Source organism: Sparus aurata, chromosome 7 (assembly GCF_900880675.1).
Source record: "Sparus aurata chromosome 7, fSpaAur1.1, whole genome shotgun sequence".
Classification (NCBI taxonomy): domain Eukaryota; kingdom Metazoa; phylum Chordata; class Actinopteri; order Spariformes; family Sparidae; genus Sparus; species Sparus aurata.
In genome coordinates, this window is record NC_044193.1 from 24,517,501 (window position 1) to 24,537,920 (window position 20,420).

At 40.8% G+C, this 20,420-nt stretch overlaps 2 protein-coding genes across 4 annotated transcripts in view; one reads left to right on the top strand and one right to left on the bottom strand.

The window, feature by feature from the left end:
* Positions 1 to 15,931, top strand: part of cep104 (centrosomal protein 104) — a 34,600-nt gene extending 18,669 nt beyond the window's left edge. For 2 of the 3 annotated variants that reach the window (XM_030424412.1, XM_030424411.1), the window contains 9 exons: positions 4,361 to 4,561; positions 5,626 to 5,721; positions 6,014 to 6,098; positions 6,506 to 6,575; positions 6,800 to 6,908; positions 7,023 to 7,161; positions 9,405 to 9,472; positions 12,113 to 12,200; positions 13,849 to 15,931. In XM_030424412.1, the coding sequence (XP_030280272.1) occupies positions 4,361 to 4,561; positions 5,626 to 5,721; positions 6,014 to 6,098; positions 6,506 to 6,575; positions 6,800 to 6,908; positions 7,023 to 7,161; positions 9,405 to 9,472; positions 12,113 to 12,200; positions 13,849 to 13,979 (987 nt within the window). In that variant the 3' untranslated portion in view covers positions 13,980 to 15,931. The remainder of the gene's footprint in view (positions 1 to 4,360; positions 4,562 to 5,625; positions 5,722 to 6,013; positions 6,099 to 6,505; positions 6,576 to 6,799; positions 6,909 to 7,022; positions 7,162 to 9,404; positions 9,473 to 12,112; positions 12,201 to 13,848) is intronic. The other variant, XM_030424413.1, reaches the window with a different exon arrangement.
* Positions 15,932 to 16,815: 884 nt separating this feature from the next.
* On the bottom strand, positions 16,816 to 19,313 carry b3gnt7l (UDP-GlcNAc:betaGal beta-1,3-N-acetylglucosaminyltransferase 7, like). Its single transcript, XM_030424416.1, has one exon. It carries the CDS (start codon positions 19,005 to 19,007, stop codon positions 17,772 to 17,774), a length of 1,236 nt encoding a protein of 411 aa, XP_030280276.1. The 5' UTR covers positions 19,008 to 19,313; the 3' UTR covers positions 16,816 to 17,771.
* Between the last annotated feature and the right edge of the window lie 1,107 nt (positions 19,314 to 20,420).

Here is a 20,420-nt window from a genome sequence, read left to right on the forward strand (position 1 = left end):
TTAGGTTTGTCTTGTGAGTTTCTCCGCCTTTCTGAAGCCAAAGCCACACAGGTGGAATTGGCCAGCTTGTGTTTGCATGTTTGTGCATGCTTGCTCAGCGCCTGTCCCCTTTGTGCTGGCTGCCTCCCGTATTTGCCTGGGAAACATTTCCAGTCTTAATTGAGATGTGACAGGAGGACTGTGCTTTATTCTTCAGGTTGCCTTTTTGTCTTGTCTGTCACATTAAATAGTTTGATGGGAAACACGTGCAAGACACAGGGTTTAAACAGAAATTTCAATGAGGATTGGATCGTGAAATTGTCTTGTCGTGTTGTGTTGATACACCTGATAAGCCACTGCGCTTATCAGATTGGATTCTAGTTTTTCTACTAGCCTAAAGCAGGTACTATTTCTTGTTAATCTTGCATACCATTAAGACGTCATTAGCCACTGAAATAACTACAACAAACATACAATAGCTGAAGCCATCTTTACTGTGGACAAATATTCACTAGTTTTGGAGACGGTGGCACCTGGTGTGGTACTATGGCAACAAACAATGCATCGCTTTATGAAAAAATTGACAGATGGAATCAGGGCGGCTACAGTTTTATTCCTGTGGGGAAAAAAATATTCAACTCAGGCTGTACATCAACACACCAGATATTTACACATCAGCATGTTGAAGGTGGTGATGACTATCAATTTTACAATCACATCTTCCCTTCCAACCTCGAAAGTTTATGAATTTGATGAGAAAAAAAAATCAAAGACTTGAAGGCTTTTGAAAATAGATGTTGGTCATTGGGAGTGCTTAGATTTTAACAGTATATTTTGTGCAAGAATTTAGAAATTGAGGTTCTTTTAAAAGAGCCACATTCCACCAACTGCTTGCATCTCCATAGTTTTCTGCCGTCACTGCCATGTCTCAAACTATGTTTTTGTTAGAACCTTGAAATTGAGGAAATTGGACCTGCACTGCAAAAAAGGGGGGTCTAAAAACAAGATAAAAACACTAAATCTGGGGGAAACGGTACTCAAAACAAGTTAAATTATCTGTCCATGCAGCAAGATAATTTCACTTGACAAGATTTCTTAAATTAAGATTGTTAAATCTAGAAATAAGAATGTCTACAGAGGTATTTGGAAGGCTTAAACAAGCCAAACATGCTGGTTTTAAGATGAGATTACTTAAAATTTAACTTTTTACAACCCTAAATTAAGTGAAATATACTAAATATAAGCATAAAATGCTGGTTTTAAGATGAAACTGTAACTTTTTACAGCCTCAAAATAAGTGAATTATAGCTGCTGTGCAGCAATGGGTCGGGTCCGGGCTATTTTTTGGCAAAATTAGGCAATTCTGAAGGCAATTTTGATCTGTCATCATCATCATCATCTTTGCTGGATCTCGAACCCACAACCCCTGACACCAAGAACCAGCTCCTAACTCACTGAGCTAATTGGCCGGAAGTCAACTCACGGAGTCACTGTCCGAGCAGCTGTTGTCAAGGCAGATTTCAAAAATGGTCAAAATGTCAGAAATTCTGTTACCTGAACAAAAATCTGATAATACATAAATTGCATCTTGACAGCATGGAAATGTTGGTGATTTGTTTTTAACTCTAAGTGTTTTGCTTCATAAGAGAAAATCTGATGTTTAAAAATGCCACTCTTACATTGACTCCAGTTGTTCCCATGAGAGCAGAATTCAAAATGTTCTCAAAAATTCAGTTTTTGAGATAAAATTCTGATATTTGCCAAACTTCATCAACCATGACTCCAAAATATTCGAATTTTTTTTCAGGAAGATTGAAAATGTATTTAGCAAGAATTTGATAGTATATGTTTACAGTACTGTTTACAGGCAAACATTTTGATGCACTGTAGGCTTAATTTTTGATAAATCCAAAATCCGAGAAACAAGTTTTGTGGAGGACGGTCTGAAGATGCTCTCTAGCAAGTTTGGTGACAATTGAGCAAAAATTGTGGGAGGAGATAGGTTTAATACGTTTTACAGGTTTTGAAAAAAACTGAGTGATGGACTTCATAATTTGTAATGAGTTTAAGTGGAATAAAGTTTCAGCAGTATTGGGGCTACAGTTTGGTGAAAGTTTCAAAACTGTAGCATGTACTGTTGATTTTGTAGGTATTTTTAAGTTTTTGAAATTTAAACGCTTATTGTGCCCCCCCCCCCCCCCAGGAGGAATATTGACATGTCCTTGGAATTAAGTAAATCTGGGATGGGGCCGGACATTTCTGTACAGTTTGGTGAGTTTTCGCCTTTGGGAAGTATGACTTCCTCGGAAGAAAGAAAGAAAGAAAGAAAGAAAGAAAGAATTCCTAGGAATACAATAGTGTCCTGGCAGCTTAGCTGCCCGGACCCTAAATATACTAAATATAAGCATAAAATGCTGGTTTAAAGATGATATTACTTAAAAAGTAACTTTTTACAGCCTCAAAAATAAGTGAATTTTTTTGTTCCAATAAAATATAGTCTTTGTGACACTATTGCCCACAGACATTAATATTGAGGAACAGTAAGTATGTATGGGTGTATCATGTATTGGGTGACCCAGTTTGCCTGTTTCCTGTTTTGTGTTTCCTGTGCCAGTTTTGTGAACAAACATTGGTCATCATCTGCTTGAAGTCAGAGCAATAAACTCTGTTTTTTTCAGATGCTTTTTGTGTGACTCTTGAATCAAGCAAGTTGAGTTTGTTACTGAATCTTAAAACAAGATTTATTTTGATGAGACTTTGGGGGAGAGATGTAATATATCTTATTTTAACAGTTATTTACCTCATTTTAAGATTTCCTGCCTATTTGAGACAAAAAAGATAAGGTTTGCTTGATATAAAATTATAGTGTAAAGTTGAACACTTAAAATAAGAAATTAACTCTTAAAACAAGACAAATTATCTAACACTTTTAAATCTAAGTGTTTTTTTTCTTGGTAAGGACCAAATAATTTGCAGTGTGGAAAATACTTGAAAAGTGAGTGTTTGAGAAGGTGTGGGAACCCTACAGATGTAACCAGCCAGTATGTGCATATATACCTGCGTATACCATTATTGTGCTTTTGGTTTGGTGGTAGTCACATCTGAGACCTCTACTGGTGTCTGCCCCTTTTTGCTTATGTGACCACCCCTTTTGACAGCTCTACAGTGTTAGCCCAGCGATGGTTTGAACATTTTTCCTTTTTCCTCCACTGTTACCTGGGTGATCTGCTCTGAGGCGGTAGCCAGAGTAAAAAAGAGGGGGGATTGAATTTCCTGTAATTAAAATGAGAAGTGGTCGGCAGAGACAACGGTGAATAATGGCAGGCTGTCGTTGAGCCTGTTGAGCGAGGGAAGGGCAGCCTTTGTACACAGTTTACCTCTGGATGTTAATGTTCTCCACTAGCAGCGTTGCCATTGTGTTGCGCTTCTCTTCACACAGAGATTATGTTGGATAATAGGCTCGTTTTACGTCATGATTTGCCCTTTTATCAAAGGACTCCCTCAACAGTGTTGCTGTTTTTCAAATAAAACTATAATACAAATAAAGCAAGTACTACTTCATGAAATATTGACTTTTATCTGTTTAAAAGCCTGCACTGAATCATACTTTGGCAGCAAACCATGGTTTACTATATGGCACCTTTCAAAGACAGAGGCTACTTAAACTGCCTTACAAAAGGCTAAGAAATGCATTTGAATTACATCTGAAAGTATTGGACTAATAAATTGATCGAGGTTGAATACAGTAGACAGAAAGAGTCAATCAAAGGCACAAAACAGATTATTGTACACTCTACTGTAAACCTATAGCAGGTCAGTAATCCGATATCAGATTAATTCCTTAAACAGCACCTGTGAATTTCGTGAATAGTTGAATGTTCAGTGTTGGAAACCAACATATGTAGACTTCTAGAGGCTATTTGTGTTAGTTTCAGGTTTACTGTGACTGTGATGAAATTATGTTATAGCGATACATCCATATTGAGAATATGGATGTATCGCTATGCGTAACGATCTCTTCTTTCATCCCACCGCTTTGCAGTGACAGTCTGAAAGTCTTTGCCATTCACATGTGCAAGTCATTTTTCTCCCAGGAGAATTATAGCTGGGGAAATTCTTAATCCCCCTCTCTGATTACAGAAACCTGTTTTCTTCCATGCGTGACATTTATCAGACTCAGGTTGGTCTGGAAAAACAATTGCAACCCAGTTACTTGAACTGATGGTGATCCACTCAAGTTTATTGCTTACCATTTTTTTTTTTATTATTTATTATCATTTAAAAATGAAATATTACTTGTAGTTGCAGATAAATATCATTCCAGCAACAAAAAAAAACATGTTTAATTTTCAAAATAAAAAGTCTGTTTTTCCTCTCTCAGTTCTGTACAGCGGCTTTGGAGCACAGTGCATCAGAGGTTCGAGAGCCGGCAGTGCGCATCATCTTATCCATGTACCAGCAGCACAGAGCTGCTGTTCTCAGCTACCTTCCACCCAGCAATTCTGCCACACGGTGGGACTTCCTCTACAAGAGTCTCTTTGATGGCTTTGCCAAGATTGATGGAAAGCTGGTGGAATTTCAGGCAGGACGTTTTTTGTTTTTTCTTGTCACTGCAAATGAATCTCTTGCTTGTACTCAACATCATCTTCACTTTAAAGAAGGGACATTAACTTCAATCTCCTGTTTCTATATATATATATATAACAAAATGTAGCTTTTCTTACATGTATAAGGGTGCCTGTGTTCGCTGTGTATTTGCATCACACTGCCAGCCCTGTTCATTTATTTCAGACAGATTGCAGTCAGCGAGCAGCAGCTGGTACATGGACAGTGAAACCGTCAGACATGGCAGATGGGAGCACTCTTTCAAGCTGCAAATAGTTGAGCTTTGTTAAGGACACTACATGATGTCATGTCTTTCTTTTCTTTTTTTTTTTTTTGGAGCTGACAGTAACAAGGAAAAGGAGATAGTTTTAGGTTGTACAGAGATGTAACTGCCTCGGCAAAGCCATCACGTGCAGTGTTTGTTTTACTCATCTGGTTACCAAATTCCCCATGCCAAACACAGGAATGTTTCTGTTTATAGTTTAAAGTAGATATTGTGCCCTTTCTTTCAAATGCTCCAGGTCCCTCCCAAATGAACAGTGTGTAAAATTGCACTGACAACAAACCTTACTGACTTTTTCATATTATCAGCACGTTATGCAGCAGTGTTTGATGTTGTGTACTTGAGTTACCACAAATGCAGCCTGAAAACCAGTCAGCTTCTGTTCCAACGCTGCAAGATATTGTTTTACCATTAAGTGTGTGACTCATCAAGTGACCGTTGAATTTATTTTCTTACTGGCATCATTACAGACCCAGCCTTCCCATGACATGATGTCCATGATGTTGAGTAGCACTCAACTGCTAAGACGTCTGATCATTCGCTCATCAGTGTGAGATAGTCGCCAAAACAACCACACCAGTATGCAGACTTAATGACGCAACTTTAAAAAGAATTAAATAATGAAACAAAAGCTGGTGTGGTGAGGAAATGACATTAAAAGGAGAAAGACAGAAGAAAGGAAGCAAACAGAGAGGAAAAAGAAAAAAAACATGACTCTGACTATGAGACTGATGACATTTCTTTTTTTTTTCATGCAGACTTTGAGGAAGGGAGGTGGTCAGCAAGACGGCCAAAAAGAGAAGGAGGAGATCCACTCTCTTCAGGAGCAGCTGGCTGCCTTGAAAGAGATCACAGTAGGTAGAGCTGTCATCACTCAGACTGTGATTACGTCACTTCTCATAATAGCTGCTAATTTGTATTTATGACTCAACACAGAGTTGGTAAAATTTCTCACTCCCAAGGTGGTCGGAAACTCAGTTTTTCACATGTACAGAACAACTCTGGTATTTTATATCTCCTTATGATGACGACTTCCACTTTTATCCACAACTGTCTGTGTGCGTTTGTTGAAGTTGTGCAGACACTTCTTTCTGTGATAACATCTCTTTGTGATGTCTGTCGGTACTTCTCTGTCTGCCTGTGAAGGAAAGAGGGGACGAACAAACCAAAGGACAAACGCCCAAGAAAGAAGCTCCCAAAGTAGAAAAAGAGTCCCAAAAAGCTGACAAAGGTATACAGGCTTAAATAGAAAAAAGCAGCAAAAAAGCACCTCAGTCCTCATGCACTGAACAGCATCAGATCAGCAGCAAAACAGCAAAATATACTGTATAATACAGTCAATCATTTTAGGAGTTATTTCAATTATTTACCCATTACTTTTAGTCAGCTGTTGGCTTACTTGCTAACTTGTTTTCACACATGCTTAATTGCAATAACACCTAAATTCTGACTAAACATGCGTATAAATTTTTTTTATCAAATCATTATTTCATGTTTTTTTCACATTAATTGAGCTAAATTCTCTCTATGTTCCCTGTCAGTATTCACTGTTGTGGATTCTGGATCTCTTTCTCTCAAAGGTGACTGCAAATGAGTGTAATAATAACTACTAACAGATACTTTCTTCTTAATTTCAAGCTGTTACAAAAGATCCCCAGGACAATGTATCACACACTGTTGACCAACAATCTGTCAACTATCTGGACAAGTAAGTGAGTCATAACTTTAATGGAGACCTTTCAAAAGCGCTAGTATAATAGAAGGTAGCAAGAAGAAAAATATGTATAAAGCGAGGTGTCAGTTTCACAGTTTTTCACAGTGTTTCCTGTGCAGCTTTTACACAGTCTTCTGTATTATTTTGAAAGTTTAAGTGTGCCAGTACCAACGCTTTGACGGAATATGATCTGATTTGAGCTGGATTTTATCTTTCAGCTTGTGCATATTCTGCAGTAAAAAGGACGAGACCTTCACAGAGGATGGATTGGACCTCCACTACTGGAAACACTGTCCTATGCTGAGACGTTGCGATGAATGTAGACAGGTACAGTGTTACTTTTTTTTTTAAAAGTGTTGGCACATTGTTAGTCCTCAACTGTCCAGATGTTCAATCACTGCGCTTGAAGACTTTGCATACAGCTCTGCGTTGTGTTTGCAGGTAGTTGAGATAGCCAGCCTCACAGAGCACCTACTGGGTGAATGTGAAAGCAGGTCCAGATTCAGCCAGTGCCCACGCTGCTCAGAAGCTGTGGCTACTGAAGAGCTGACTCGACATGTCCAGGGTCCCGCCTGCAACCGTGAGTTCTCTGTCTCACTTTTTAACGCCATTGTGAATGATGTGAATCATGCAATTTGTTGAAGGTGTATTTTCTTTTTTGCTTTTATTTTTTGCCTTTTTTGGCTGGTGATAGTGTTGACACAGAAAGGAAGGCAGTAAGAGAATTGGGATATGACATGAAACAAAGGCTCGGACGAAATTTGTGATCATTGTACACATTGGGGGCACCCAAGAATTTGACAGAGAATGCGCTCACATTAAAGGACACAACACCATGTTACTGTGATAGTATTTTGTTTTGTTTTTGTTTGTTTGTTTTGTGTCTACTCCAGCTTATTAGATGTGAAATAAAAACAAGAGCTATGAAGTTAGACTGCAGTACTTTGATTGTGTTTACAGCCTTGTCATCCTTGTACATTGTTGCCCAATTTAAGGAACAAAATGTATTTAGACAAGTCAACATCATCCAACATAAAGGAATCACATGGAATATTTTGTTTGTAGATATTTCACAGTCAGTGATTAGGTGAAGCAACAAATCAGTGATGCTCTTTCAAGCCTGCACTGCAGCCAGCTGCACATCTTGCTTGCTTTGGGGGTGTTTTGCCTTCGGTGTGGTCTACATTAAGAGAGACACAGTTCGACCGAGGACAGGTCATTGACTCGACCATTCAAAAAGATTGCACTGTTGCGTTTTAGCTCTGGTCCAGTTCCTGTTCGCGCTGACGTTTTACCAACAAACCAAGAAGAGTAAACATGAAGTCATACAGACTGATAAGTAACTTGTTGATTGGATTTTGTTGAGTGTCAACAACACTCAATGATTAACAACCAACAGGTAGAGATCGGATGTCCTTGTTCTTAGTGTGGGATTGTCGTAACGCACTTACCATTTACAGGCACCTGGAGTAAAATGCAGCACAGCAGTTTGAACAAGTTTTGACCTATGATTTAGAGTACATATGTGTCACTGTGAAATGGTTTTACATAAATACAGGTCCTATAGGATACAGATTGATTTTTAAGATCACTTCCTCAACAGCGTATGTTAGCAGTTCTTTAGCTGCATGTCAAAGTTCAACAAAATGCAGCTATACAAAAGCGCTCATACTCTGGAGATATGTTCCCTCTTCCCATGCCCAAACTCACCTTTGCTTTAACTCTCTTTCTTGGCTAGGCATAGGGATTCAACAGGACAATGTTATTACATAGATGTGAGGCTATCTACGTCTTGTTTCTGCTATAAGCTGACTTTGTTCACTCATGCAGGTCTCCATAGAGCACCGTGTCTCATCTGCATCTGAAAATGTCTTTCTTTCTTTCTTTCTTTCTTTCTTTCTTTCTTTCTTTCTTTCTTTCTTTCCCAGAGATGCACACAAAAACCTCTTTAAGACTTACTGTAGTATTTGTTCAAAAAAGGCACATATTGTCAAACTTCCTGGTTTTTACCTTGTTTGTCCACAGCCTGGTCTTGGTAGGATGACCTTTGTTTAGCTCCCAGTGCCGCTGAGACGTACATCTCTTTTCATGTGATTGTATCAATTACTTCTCACTTTCTTTAACATTGCGTTTTGCAATATTTTCGTTCATTCCTCAGAGAATAATGCATAGATTTTGATGTCAAAAATAAGACCTATTTAGGTGGTTGGAGTCTATGAGTGAGTGCAGTTTGATTTTGATCCTTGATCTGGTGAGCTTAAATGATTGTTCAGCAGTTATGGATGGTTTGAAATGTAGAGCGATACTTGGCTATCAAGTAGTATTTTAGTAAAACATGTAAAGCATTGTCCTGAAATCATGGTCTCATGTCCACAATTCTTTAATGGAAAACAAAGCAGAAGTCAGTACTTTTCCATAGTTTTGCTTAGTTAAGGATTTCTGGAAAACTGCCAAGACCTGCTACCAGTATTTACTATCTTAGAGCTTATGTCAGCTGTTCTTATAGAATCTTCTGTTTGTTGTCTTTCCCAGTCGGACACCAGTCAAATGTTACTGTATCCCTATGTCTTTGTCACAGGCCATATGTCTCCATACATAATTGACACCAGTGTGCCTTTTGTATTGCCCTGAACCTCGTCTCTCTCATGTTCCTGTTGATTTCACAGAAGCTAGAGTTGAGAGTTTAGATAGTTTGTGTTTGGCCTAAAGTTGCCAGACCTCAAAGGTGAATTGTATTCAAATCCCTGTGCTTCTTTAGTGTTTGAGGGACTTTTTCTGTAATTGTTTAACAGGTGGCTTAAAGGTGTTGTGTTTCTGTTTCAGCCCCCATCTCGGGTAAAGGCTCCAACCACTGTCCTTTATGTCACAACAACTTCATGCCTGGAGAGCAGGTGAGATTCATGCAGGTCACATTTGAGAAATCCGTATGTACCAACTGTGTCACTCACACAGCTCTGTGAGAATGTTTTATTGTGAAGTGACGGCTAGATTGTGAACTGATACGCAGACAAGAAGTGTGAATTTTGCAGCAGAGCAGCCATGGTATGCTGTTTCATGCTTATATTTCAAAGTTTAACAAAACCAAACAAACACAATTGGTCTCACTATGACAAGGAGAGGAACAGAAGATTCTGTTAAGATTTTCAAATGACTCTCTTTTCCCTCTTTTATATCAACACAGACACCCAAAAGCATCTATTAGGCTTGAAGAGCAAACAGGTGTTGAGGGAAAACACCGCTATTGTTGGCCTTTAAAGACTTCAAAGGAGGCACAGCCTTTGTTCTTAATGGGCTGCTTCATTCGTCAAAAGATGAAGAAAATACCATTCCTCGCATTCCTACTGAAGGAGAAGTAAAGACAAAAATGTCCAGATCTGTTTATGGATAAAACTTATATTATATATATTTTTGATAGTTATGCCTTCCCAAAATCTTGTTGTTGCAGTCAGGGAAGTTTAATTTGTTGCAGTTCTTTTAATTCTAATTGTAAATGCCGAACAAGACTCGATCGTTAAGTTATTGCAAGATTGGAGAAGTCAGGTTTCCTTTCATTCCAGAAGTGGTGCCTGCTGAGATGGCTCAGTGCTGCTATGTATCATGTGGAAAAAGTTTGATCTGAAACAGGAAAAAGTTGGTGTTAAATATGTGCTCTATTCATGAGCAAGCACGGGGACATCACAATTCAAAATTGCAGACATAAACTCAGTATAACCTCACTGTTGAATATTACATAACATAGCCACAGGGAGAATGGTTCATCTTATCTTCTATAAGTAAACAGTGCTCATATTTCGGCGCCCTTAGAGGCTACTCATTCTTACTAGTCTGACTAAGTATCAGTTCAGTGATAGTTCAGTTTCTGTGTGATGGATAAAAAGGATAAAACACCCTGTAGAAGTTTCTCTGCCCCACTAGAACGTGTAAGTGTCGCCTTTCATTTGTCTTCTGTTACGTTTCTGTCTAATGAATCATGCACGTCGTCTGTCAAGGAGCCGTAAGAGCTACAAGAATCAGTCTGAGCAGTGCCTGTCCTGGTTCTGCCTGTCCCAGTTTGCAGCAGTAACTTTTCTACAACAATACAAAATTCAGAATTTGATGCTGTCGGTGCCTGTATCTGATTGGTCGATCCAGGTGGAATGTATAAAAGTGCTTGATAAACAAAAAGTCATGATTCTTTTTTAAGGTTTGCCACTTTTTTTCGGCCACTTAAACTAAACAGCGATGAAATGATTTGACTTTGGGATAAAAAGTAATGTATTTTAGGTTGATACATGCAGTGGCAGTAGTTGGTTTGGAATAGATACAAAAAGATAATAGCTGGATGTCAAATGAGGAGGTAAACCTGATATGTAATGTAAAGACTTAACTTTTACCTTAACTTTTGGTTGTTTGGCCATTTTACTTAATTATATTATAACGTTTGCAGTCAACACAGCATTCGTAAAAATATTACTCGAGGGACGATAACATTTATATATGAGTGACCTATTTTGCATTTTTTTTTTTAATTTAACTGAAGCTGCTTCTTCCCAGTTAATAACAATTTCATTTAATCACGAACTGGGAAGCACTTTGTGATCGATCATCCTTCAGGTAATGTTTGGGCGCAGGGTTGTAAACAGCCACAGCCGGAGCACTCAATGGCGGTTGTTCGAAAACTGTTGGAGAACCTCCCTGATGAATGACAATCAGTTGTACTTTTCATCTTTGCTGGTCTTGTCATTGAAAGGTATTTGTCAAATTCAAAATATTAGAGTGATTCTCCATCCATCTGATGAAAAAATGTGTATATGCATATGTATGTCTTTGTGCGTAGACATACAGTTGTATTCATGAATCTGTACAGCGTGGGCAGCAGCCGGATGTGGATCATGCTGAAAGGCCTTCATCCATACAGTACAGTTTTCTTTTCTCCACATTATTTGATTTTGTATTAGATAGGCCTCTTTCACAGCAGACATTTTGACTTACAAGTGCAACTAATCACGTTAAGGATAGCTCTGTTTCACTCGTATGACAGCAGTGTCAGTGACAGCATGCACGATGCTGGAACTGGGACATGTATCTGGAATGATATTAATTACACCTGTGTTTTCCCTGCTGTGACGCAATATGTGCGGTGAAAAATGCCTGCTGTCCTTTGTTTCCGTGCTGTGATTCATTTCAACTGTCAGCGCTTTGCATTTGAACCGCTTATAATCCCTGCAAGCCACTTAATGTCCGACTAGGCCAAGATATGAGCGATGTGGAGATTATGCCCGAATATTCAACCTCAGCTGTAATTCCAACATGCAGTCTCTCACCTCACACATGGGCTCGAAAATTAATGAAGAAAAAAAAAAAAACTGACAGAAAGTCACACTCTCGCTGCCAGAGCTGTGAGCGCAGCCCCGATGAAAGACTGCAGTGTCTGTGGGAGGGAGGGCAGCCATTCGGGCCTTGACTGGGCCTACAGTCAGCGGTGGTTGCCCTGATAGAGAAAGTACCTGGAAGAGGAATGGACTCACTGAGCTACTTTGTCCCCGTTCCAGGCTTGGAAGGCTCACCTCATGGGCAGGGAGGGCTGTAAACAAAACTCGCGGAGGACTGCGGTGTCCCAAAGAACCCAGCCAGCACAAGGTAAAGCATTCATACACCCTCTGCTTACACCTACCTCCCCAACGGTCACTGTGAGAGCTGGACAAAGTGCCCATGCTTGTTGGTAAAATTTCATGTTTCAGCTTTTCCACTATTGGTTGGTTTCCTGCCTCGGAGAGCAGGACGAGGGACATAAAAATAGTGACAGGTTTAATTTGGAGCCTTGTGTAGTGGGTGTTTGTGCATCCATTTCGAGGAATATTTCGCAATCGTGCTAGTGGTTGTTAATGGCCGACACATCACATTACACGCCATGTCGCAAGAATCGTGCTTTATGTACGCGAAAGTAGGGCTGTTGAGAAACATCTAACAGTTCTTTAATAAGCCGTCCTGTTGCCAGAGTGACAGTTGGGTATGTTCAGTCATCTCACAAGAGGCAACGACTGCTGAATATTTTTTTGTGAGGTTTTCATTGTATCACACCCCATTCTTCAGCAACAGCTACTCAATGTTTTTGTACCCCTGTAATGCAATTATGTACAGTAGTTTGAATTTTTGCTAGTAGGACCCGCCTTTCCCAGAGGGATTTAAGGCTCATGAATTCACAGGAAATTATGCACCCATGTACTGGACATAACGCCAAAGACAAAAAGCAGCTGAGTTGAGCACTTCGGTTGCAGAACCTTGTCGAATGTGAGCAAGGTGTGTTTGTCACCAGCAACCAAAGGGGTCGCCAAATCAACCAGGCCTGAACTCTTCAGGGTTGTAACTTTAAAGGACCAGTGTGTAAGATTAAGGGGGATCTAATGACAGAAATGAAATGCAGTTTTCATAGTTATGTTTTCATGAGCGTTTTGTTATGTTTTCGCTACCTTAGAATGAGCCTTTTATATCTGCAGGGGGAGCAGGTCCTCCTCAATAGAGTCCGCCATGTTGCACCACCATGTTTCTACAGCAGCCCAGAACGGACAAACCAAACACTGGTTCTAGAGAGGGCGTTTCTCATTTTTTCCCATAGGGGAGGGTGAAACGGGGGGTGTTCATCTGGTTGAAGTCTGCACCCTCACTGCTTGATGCCACTTAAATTCCTACACGCTGGACCTTTAAGCAAGTTTGGTAACAATAGGTAGGTCCCAGACAAGGTCAGGGGCACAGGAAGTCAGTTCCTGGGGCATGCTGCCCTTTCACATCAGGCGTCATAACAACCGCGTTGACACACCGATCTTAAATCACTTTTCTTTTTTCATCTAGTGAGTGCCAAAATGCTTTACCCACTATTATAAAGGTACAAAACGGTCAACAGTGAATTAATTAACTTTTCAGGATTTTACACCAGGAAATAGTTTATCCACCTGGCTCCTCCGGACTAATAAATGATTGCCTTAACAGCAAACACACGTTTAGACAAGTTTGAAAATTATTAAACAGTGTGGGGAAACCACCCAAGTAGGCTGACAAAATGCATTGCGTGCCGCCGCATCACCACAAGCTGTTTACATCCTGACCCCTTCCTGTTTGTATTCACATCAAAGGTGATGCAGGCTGCTTTGTCTAGTGCTAAATGGTACACAACAGGGGCGTCGTCTTTTTACAAGTTCTCAAAAATGTGTGTGTGTCTGTGTGTGTGTGTGTGTGTGTGTGTGTGTGTGTGTGTGTGTGTGTGTATGTGTGTGTGTCTGTCTGTCTCCAGGCAGGGCTGTCAGTGGATCCAAGCTGAAGCAGGCCTGGTCGGTCGGGGCCAGAGCCAGGCCCATGGGCAGAGGCAGTCGCATCCCGGCTCTGGCACCCCTGTCCAAAGGACATCCACCAGGGAAGCGCTGACACTGGTTCCAAGCAGCTGGGCTACTCATATTTACTGGTCTGATGTTTCTGCATATCGGCACTTTTAGAAAACTGATGTATTCACTGACATTTGCACCAGGACTTCCAAGGCCATTTTTGATTTTCTAATTTATATATTTAACATTTTATAAAGATTACCTACATGGGAATGTCCTTGTCTTATAAGTCTCTGTAAAAACTGACATTACAACATGGCGTTGCATCTACTGCTAAACATCATGAACACTCTGTGTGCTGTTTGCTGGTATCTTAGTTTTGAGGCTCACTGCCGTTTGGAGCCTCCCTGGTTGGGATTGTACAGCTTAAAGGAGTCAACCGTTGGTTTAATATTGTGCTTCAGTGAGGTTTGGGTGACTCAAGAGACAGGTGTAAAAAAGAATGGTCAAATTAACATCTTCTTATAAGTCCCATCTGTCTGGTAAATCCACGCTCTGTTTGCAATGCACGCTGTCTTTTATAAATCTTTTGGCTCTTAGCCCATGCTGAGATCACTCTGATGACATCACTCTGACATCATCAGGTTTTTTTTTTTCTCAGATGCGACTCCTCTGGAGCCAAAGAAGACATACACATATATACAGCTGGTCTCACGGGCCGATAAACTAACCTTTCTGTGTAAAACGTTTTTGTTTCAAAGGAATGATACATAACTTCCTGGAGAAAGATGGTTGATTGTTGAGTCTGATCAGCAAGTTGTCAAAAACTGACACTTTAGGTTGGTGGCTCAGCACCAAAGTCAACACAAAGCATCAGTATTTGATGGCCTGGGTATGAGACTCAACAATCAGCTATCTTTCTCTAGAAACACCTTAAACTTTACATAGCATAGCTTTAAAACGTAAAGGCACAGTTCACCCCAAAATCAAAAATACATATTTTTCCTCTTACCTATAGTGCTGTTTATGCATCCAGATGGTCATTGGTGTGAGTTGACGAGTTGTAGGGATTGTTGTGAGCAGGTTAAGGCTTCCACTGTTTTCTTTCTTTCTGAACTACACCTGCTTACCGCATCACCAAGCAGAACCTGTAGACAACAGGCGAGCTAAGTGAGCTCCCTAAACTAGTCAACGCCATTAATGTTTACCTCCCGAGCTGTCATGAGCACCAGCCCGAGTCCATTAGTGGATGCACACTTCCATCTCCGTTGTGATACGGCGTGATCTCCAAAACTCAATAACATAGACCGAAACAATCTATAGAGATAAATAGCAGTTCAGGTAAGGGGGAAAATATGTATTGTTGGGTGAACTGTCCGTTTAACTAGTCAACACTATATTTAAAGATGGTAATGACTTGGCATTTTTTGCATTAGAAAATAGTTCAAAATTAGCAATCGCTTTTGTGGAATGTGCGTCCGCTCATAACGAACCAGGTTAAGAGCTGACCATTGATAGCCAGTGTAGTATCATTCAATATGTTATCAATCACTGTGTGTACTAAGAGGTTGATGACAATGACTGACACTTAGAGACCCTGGAGGCGGTAATGACAGTAAAGGAGGAGGTTTAGTTACAAGCAGAAGACTTTCCTCCCTTGGCATCGCTCCAGCAGACGATGCTTCAGTCCAAGAAGTGCAGCCTCACTGTCAGCTTCATGCTTTACAGTCTGTTTACACATTCATTTATTGTCTTAAATAGAATATATAGGGTATAGAGTATATAGAAGGTATTATGTAGCACTTTGCCAAAGGGATGAGGCTTCATTGATGATAAGCTCAGTAACATATGGATTAATTTATTTTCCTGCCTATCGCCTACTGACAATCTTGAGTAGACAGCACAGTTTTTTATACTAGACAAGTGAAGGTACACCTTTTAACCCGACAGAATTGTTCAAATAAAATGAAAACACAACAATGAATGTGATTTATACTGTAGAATTTGTGTAGCACCTGTTTTTCCTCAAGTCGACATTATGTATTTATTTTTTGCTAAAAAAAAAAGACTTAAAACTGACCCCAACAAACACATTGAGGCACTTCAGTGGCTTTAAAGGGGCACTGCGTAGTTTTGGGGAAGAAATTCAAACTTGGAATTTCAATATATACATTATTATTGAGGTGATAGTACAAATTGAAATATTTGTGCTTTTTACATAACTGAATAAGCAAGCTGTTCTCAGAGGTAATTAAGGTCCGCAGAATACTTTGAAGCTAGAAAAGGTGGCAGGGTCCGCCACATTTAAACAAAATTAAACATTAAAACTTCAAGACTTGTTGTTTAAGTCAGTGAAGATCTGTCACCTCTTCGCTACAAAGTGCACCTTTAAAGTGATTTTAAAGTCGGACGTTTTTTCAGTTAACAGTAATACTTTTTCTTCTCCTTCTGTGCGACAGTGTTAAGACCATGTTGATTGTAACACGTCTGTGATTCATCCTCCTTCTCTTCTCGAGAACAGAAACGTCCTTAAAACAGCCTGAGGTGTTCTCAGGTTTTTTATTCTACTCTTGCAAAATGTAATGTCAGCAAAGGTAAATTCTTTATCAATGCGCGTTGTATTAATGGTATCAACTAAACTTGGTCAATATGGTTGATGTATAAGAGTATGCTTGTTTTGTAACTCCTCAGTCCATCACATTGGCTTCAGTCTGATTGTGTACCGAGGGCGATTGTGACGGTGGATATTTTGTATCGTGTTTTCATTTGCTTAGCAGCCAGTATTTTCTGAATGATAAATAATGATGGCATCATATGGCTGTTTTTTTTTTTTCAAGTGTATCTGTACTTGTTTAAATAAACAGTGCATCTTACTCCAGAGTGCTGTTCTCCAGCTGTTCACACATCACTATGAATCAAACGCTGCGACATTCATCCAGTATTTACACAGAGATCTCCATTTTTTTTATTTACACTATCGTACATAAATCTACAGTATCACAGCCCTTTGGTTTCTTCAGTTTTTGGCCCGCCTCTGCGGAAAATCATACACAAATGAATTAACTCTTTTAAAAAATACAATAAAAGGTGAAATAAAACAATATATTAACTTTGAAAAAAAAAAAAAATGATATCGCTTGATTTTTTTACAAGGTCAGAATCACTCAGCCATCTGTTTTTCTCAGAGTCCACTTTGACAAGTCACGCTGAAATCCTGCAATCGCGCAATTTTAACGATCAGGATCAGCAGCTCCAGAGGAACACCTGAATGTAACAAGTCAAGTCTCATTTACGCCTGCACAAACACGCACAAACACGCACTGGAACCATTACAACTTTGTTTGTTTTTTACATGAACACTGGTTCTCAGATTTACATCAATGGAGTTTGAAATGGCACTAAAGAGCAAAAGAAGTACAGAAACCTTCCAGGGGACGCGTGGTAGTGGTTTCACGAAATGGAAAAAAAAAAAAAAAGAAAGAATCAAAGCACTGTAGGACTAGTGGAGAGGAGACCCAACCCGTTCACATGAGCGTGGGGCCCTTTTTAAAGGGCCGTTGTGTAGTTTTGGAGAATAAATTCAAACTAAAAATTTCAATATTTACGTTGTTATGGTCTGTTTATTCAGTCGCGAAAAGAAAAGAGAGTTTGCTTATCAGTCAATGAAGATCTTTCTTTTCTAATTTAAAATCTCCTCCCCCAAACTACAGAGTGCACCTTTAATTTTCGCATGCAGACATTTTTCAAAGCAGTGACGGGATGGGTAAAAACACATCGTTTGGATGAAAATGCATTGTCCTCCAGGTGTCGAAGCCCACCCTCCCTCCACTACATGCATCATCATGTGCGATCAATTCAAAGTCAGCTCGGCTTCAGTGACTTGATCCACTGCCGGTCATATGGAGGTCTTTTGCGCGCAAACCAGGTCCCCGTTGTGCACCACGCTCCACATCCTGAGCAGCTCCTGCGCGCTCAGCTTGTGCACCACGATGAGGTTTTTATAAAAGCACGGTTCGCTGTTCATGGGGCTCACCCGGCGCCTGGTGATGCCGAAGGTCCTGAAGCCCGGGTGCAGCTCTGGGGACAAGTGGAGCTTCTGCAGACACATCCCCAAAAACACGTCGTCGATCGGGTACAGCTCCATGTCCTCCGAGACCACGAAGAGCCTCCTGGCCAGCTGGGAGGACATCAGAAACCCCCCACCTCCGACGTAAGGGGGGTACGGCTTATCGTACAGCTCTTTGGGGATGTAGTATTTGCTCTGGCGGTTCCGGATGGGGATCGCCTTGGAGATGGTGTCCCCCAAGAACACGTCGGCCTCCTTGCGCTCCTCCACCTTGAAGCCGATGAGCTCCAGCAGGTTGTGCGTGTTCACGAACACGTCGTCGTCTCCCTTGAAGATGAACTGCACGCCGGAGCAGTAGATGTCGAACCACTTGAGAAAGTTGACCTCCTTCAGGGTCAGGTTGAAGAAGGTGTCCATGAAGTCCCACTGCAGGATGTCCCCGTAGATCACGTCCTCGTACTCGATCAGTTTCTGGAGGTTCTTGGTGTCTTTCCCGCTCGTCGGGCTCCCTAAAAGAAATAAAGTTTTGATTTTCTTCCCGTCCACTGTGTGCTCCTTGCCCCAGGTTTTACGCACCGCCTCCCGCCGGTCGTGCTGCTCGATGACGGACTTGACCACCATGAGGAGGTGCACCTCTCCATCCGCGCACTTCTCCGGGTGGTTGATGAGCATGGGGAAGTACCTGCAGTGTCTGTGCAGAACGAACTGGTGAAATCTCGGGTCCAAGCGCCGGAACCAGTCCTGCGTCCTCACCGACGCGTCCTCGCTGCAGTTGAGCACCTGTGCGTCCCATGAAGACGGGGTCCCGTTGGAGACCCGCTGCGCGTCCACGTCGCTGCCGAGCGCAGGAGCCTCTGAGCTCCCCGAAGTGCTCTTCACGGCTCCTTTCTTGAATGAGAAACACTCTGAGCCGCACCAGCCGGCATCCCTCGCGTGTTTCACTCCCGCGCCATCCTTCTCCGCCAGCTTCAGCTTGTGGATCATGAGAAAAGAGGCGAAGACCAGAGACAGGCTCAGCAGGGGCTTCAGCAGACCGACCCGCTTCCTCCGGAAAAGGTGATCCATGGCTCTCACTGCGGCTCACAGAGACCCTCGCGCGTTGTACCTTTTCCCTTCATAGTGTTTCTCAACTGTGCGTCCGAGTGCAGTCCTCCACCGCCGTCCCTTCTCATTTGGACACCAGATGTCGCGCCCTCGGCTGCGTGAGAGCGCTGACACTGAAGTGGCCCCGGGGCCTCCTTTGGCCATGACGGCGCCCAGTGGAGTCACACGTCGCCTCTAGGTGCGGGGAAATGATGCAGGACACGCAGCATGACCTCAGGCGTCGTCTGCTTCTCTCTGACTGGAGACCTGCTGCACGGGACCTCTCTCTCTCCCTCTTTCTCTCTCTCTCTCTCTCTCTCCCCCCCAGCCCCAAATATCTCCTCCCCTAATGCGCCGCACTGATCTGGGATCAGCAGGTCTCTCGTTTCTCACACACACCAGGTGTCCACCACTTCAGAGTGACGACCATGAAGATAGAAGTTGATCTGAAACACATCTATGTGTTGCTTTAAAACAATATGTACTTAAAACAAACAAACAAACAAACAAACATTTTAGTTACTTCAGAATGTTCAAATGTAAAGGGTCACATCAGTTAGCAAGTGTTTCTGTCAAGTTGGGTACAATTATGTATAAATAATAATAATTAACACAATATGTTCATGTAGAAGTTCACCTTGACTTTAAATGGAGTAACTGGATAAACGCACGAGGTTTATAGGTCTGCATTAATCTAATTTAATGAGAATAACTTACTTACTTTATTCAGGCTGACTCCAAAAATGTAATTAAATATGACCATTTAAACCAAACGTGCAATGAAATTAGATTGAAAATGTACATTGTGTACATGATCACAAAATATTAGGCTGCATGATCAGAAATGATAATCACATGTAATATACAACAAGAATCATTCAGCAATGAAGGACACAATCAAACAACTGACTTTTAAACTTTATTAAACATTACACATTGATTATATATATCTGCACCAAGGAATACAAACAGGAACTGAAGATGAACATAATAATACAAGTGTAGTAGCTACAGCGCAATAATGAGCATAATGAATGATGAGTATATATAACACACATCTCTCATCTACATACAAAGTTGTAAATAATATAGGTTTTAGGAAAACCTTACATAAACACCGAATTATTGAATTAGAAAAATAATTCTTGTTTTCATAGTACTTCAACTATACCAAAGTAAAAACTATTTAAAGAAAAGAACATCTTTCCCGTTGGTTCAGGAGTGATTCACACAAGTAAATGCTGGCATGATTATCTTCTTTGAATTTATATTTAAAAAAGTATTTATTAAGCAGTCTTACTGTGACTCCTGTCTCCTCATTAAAGGGCACACTTCATACCTCTTCCAAATTATTACATCCCAGGAAACAGTACAATTCCTTGTTAAAAATATATA

Bases quoted from the DNA above. Each gene is read 5' to 3' on its own strand.
- b3gnt7l (XM_030424416.1), bottom strand. From the start codon at position 19,007: ATGGATCACCTTTTCCGGAGGAAGCGGGTCGGTCTGCTGAAGCCCCTG.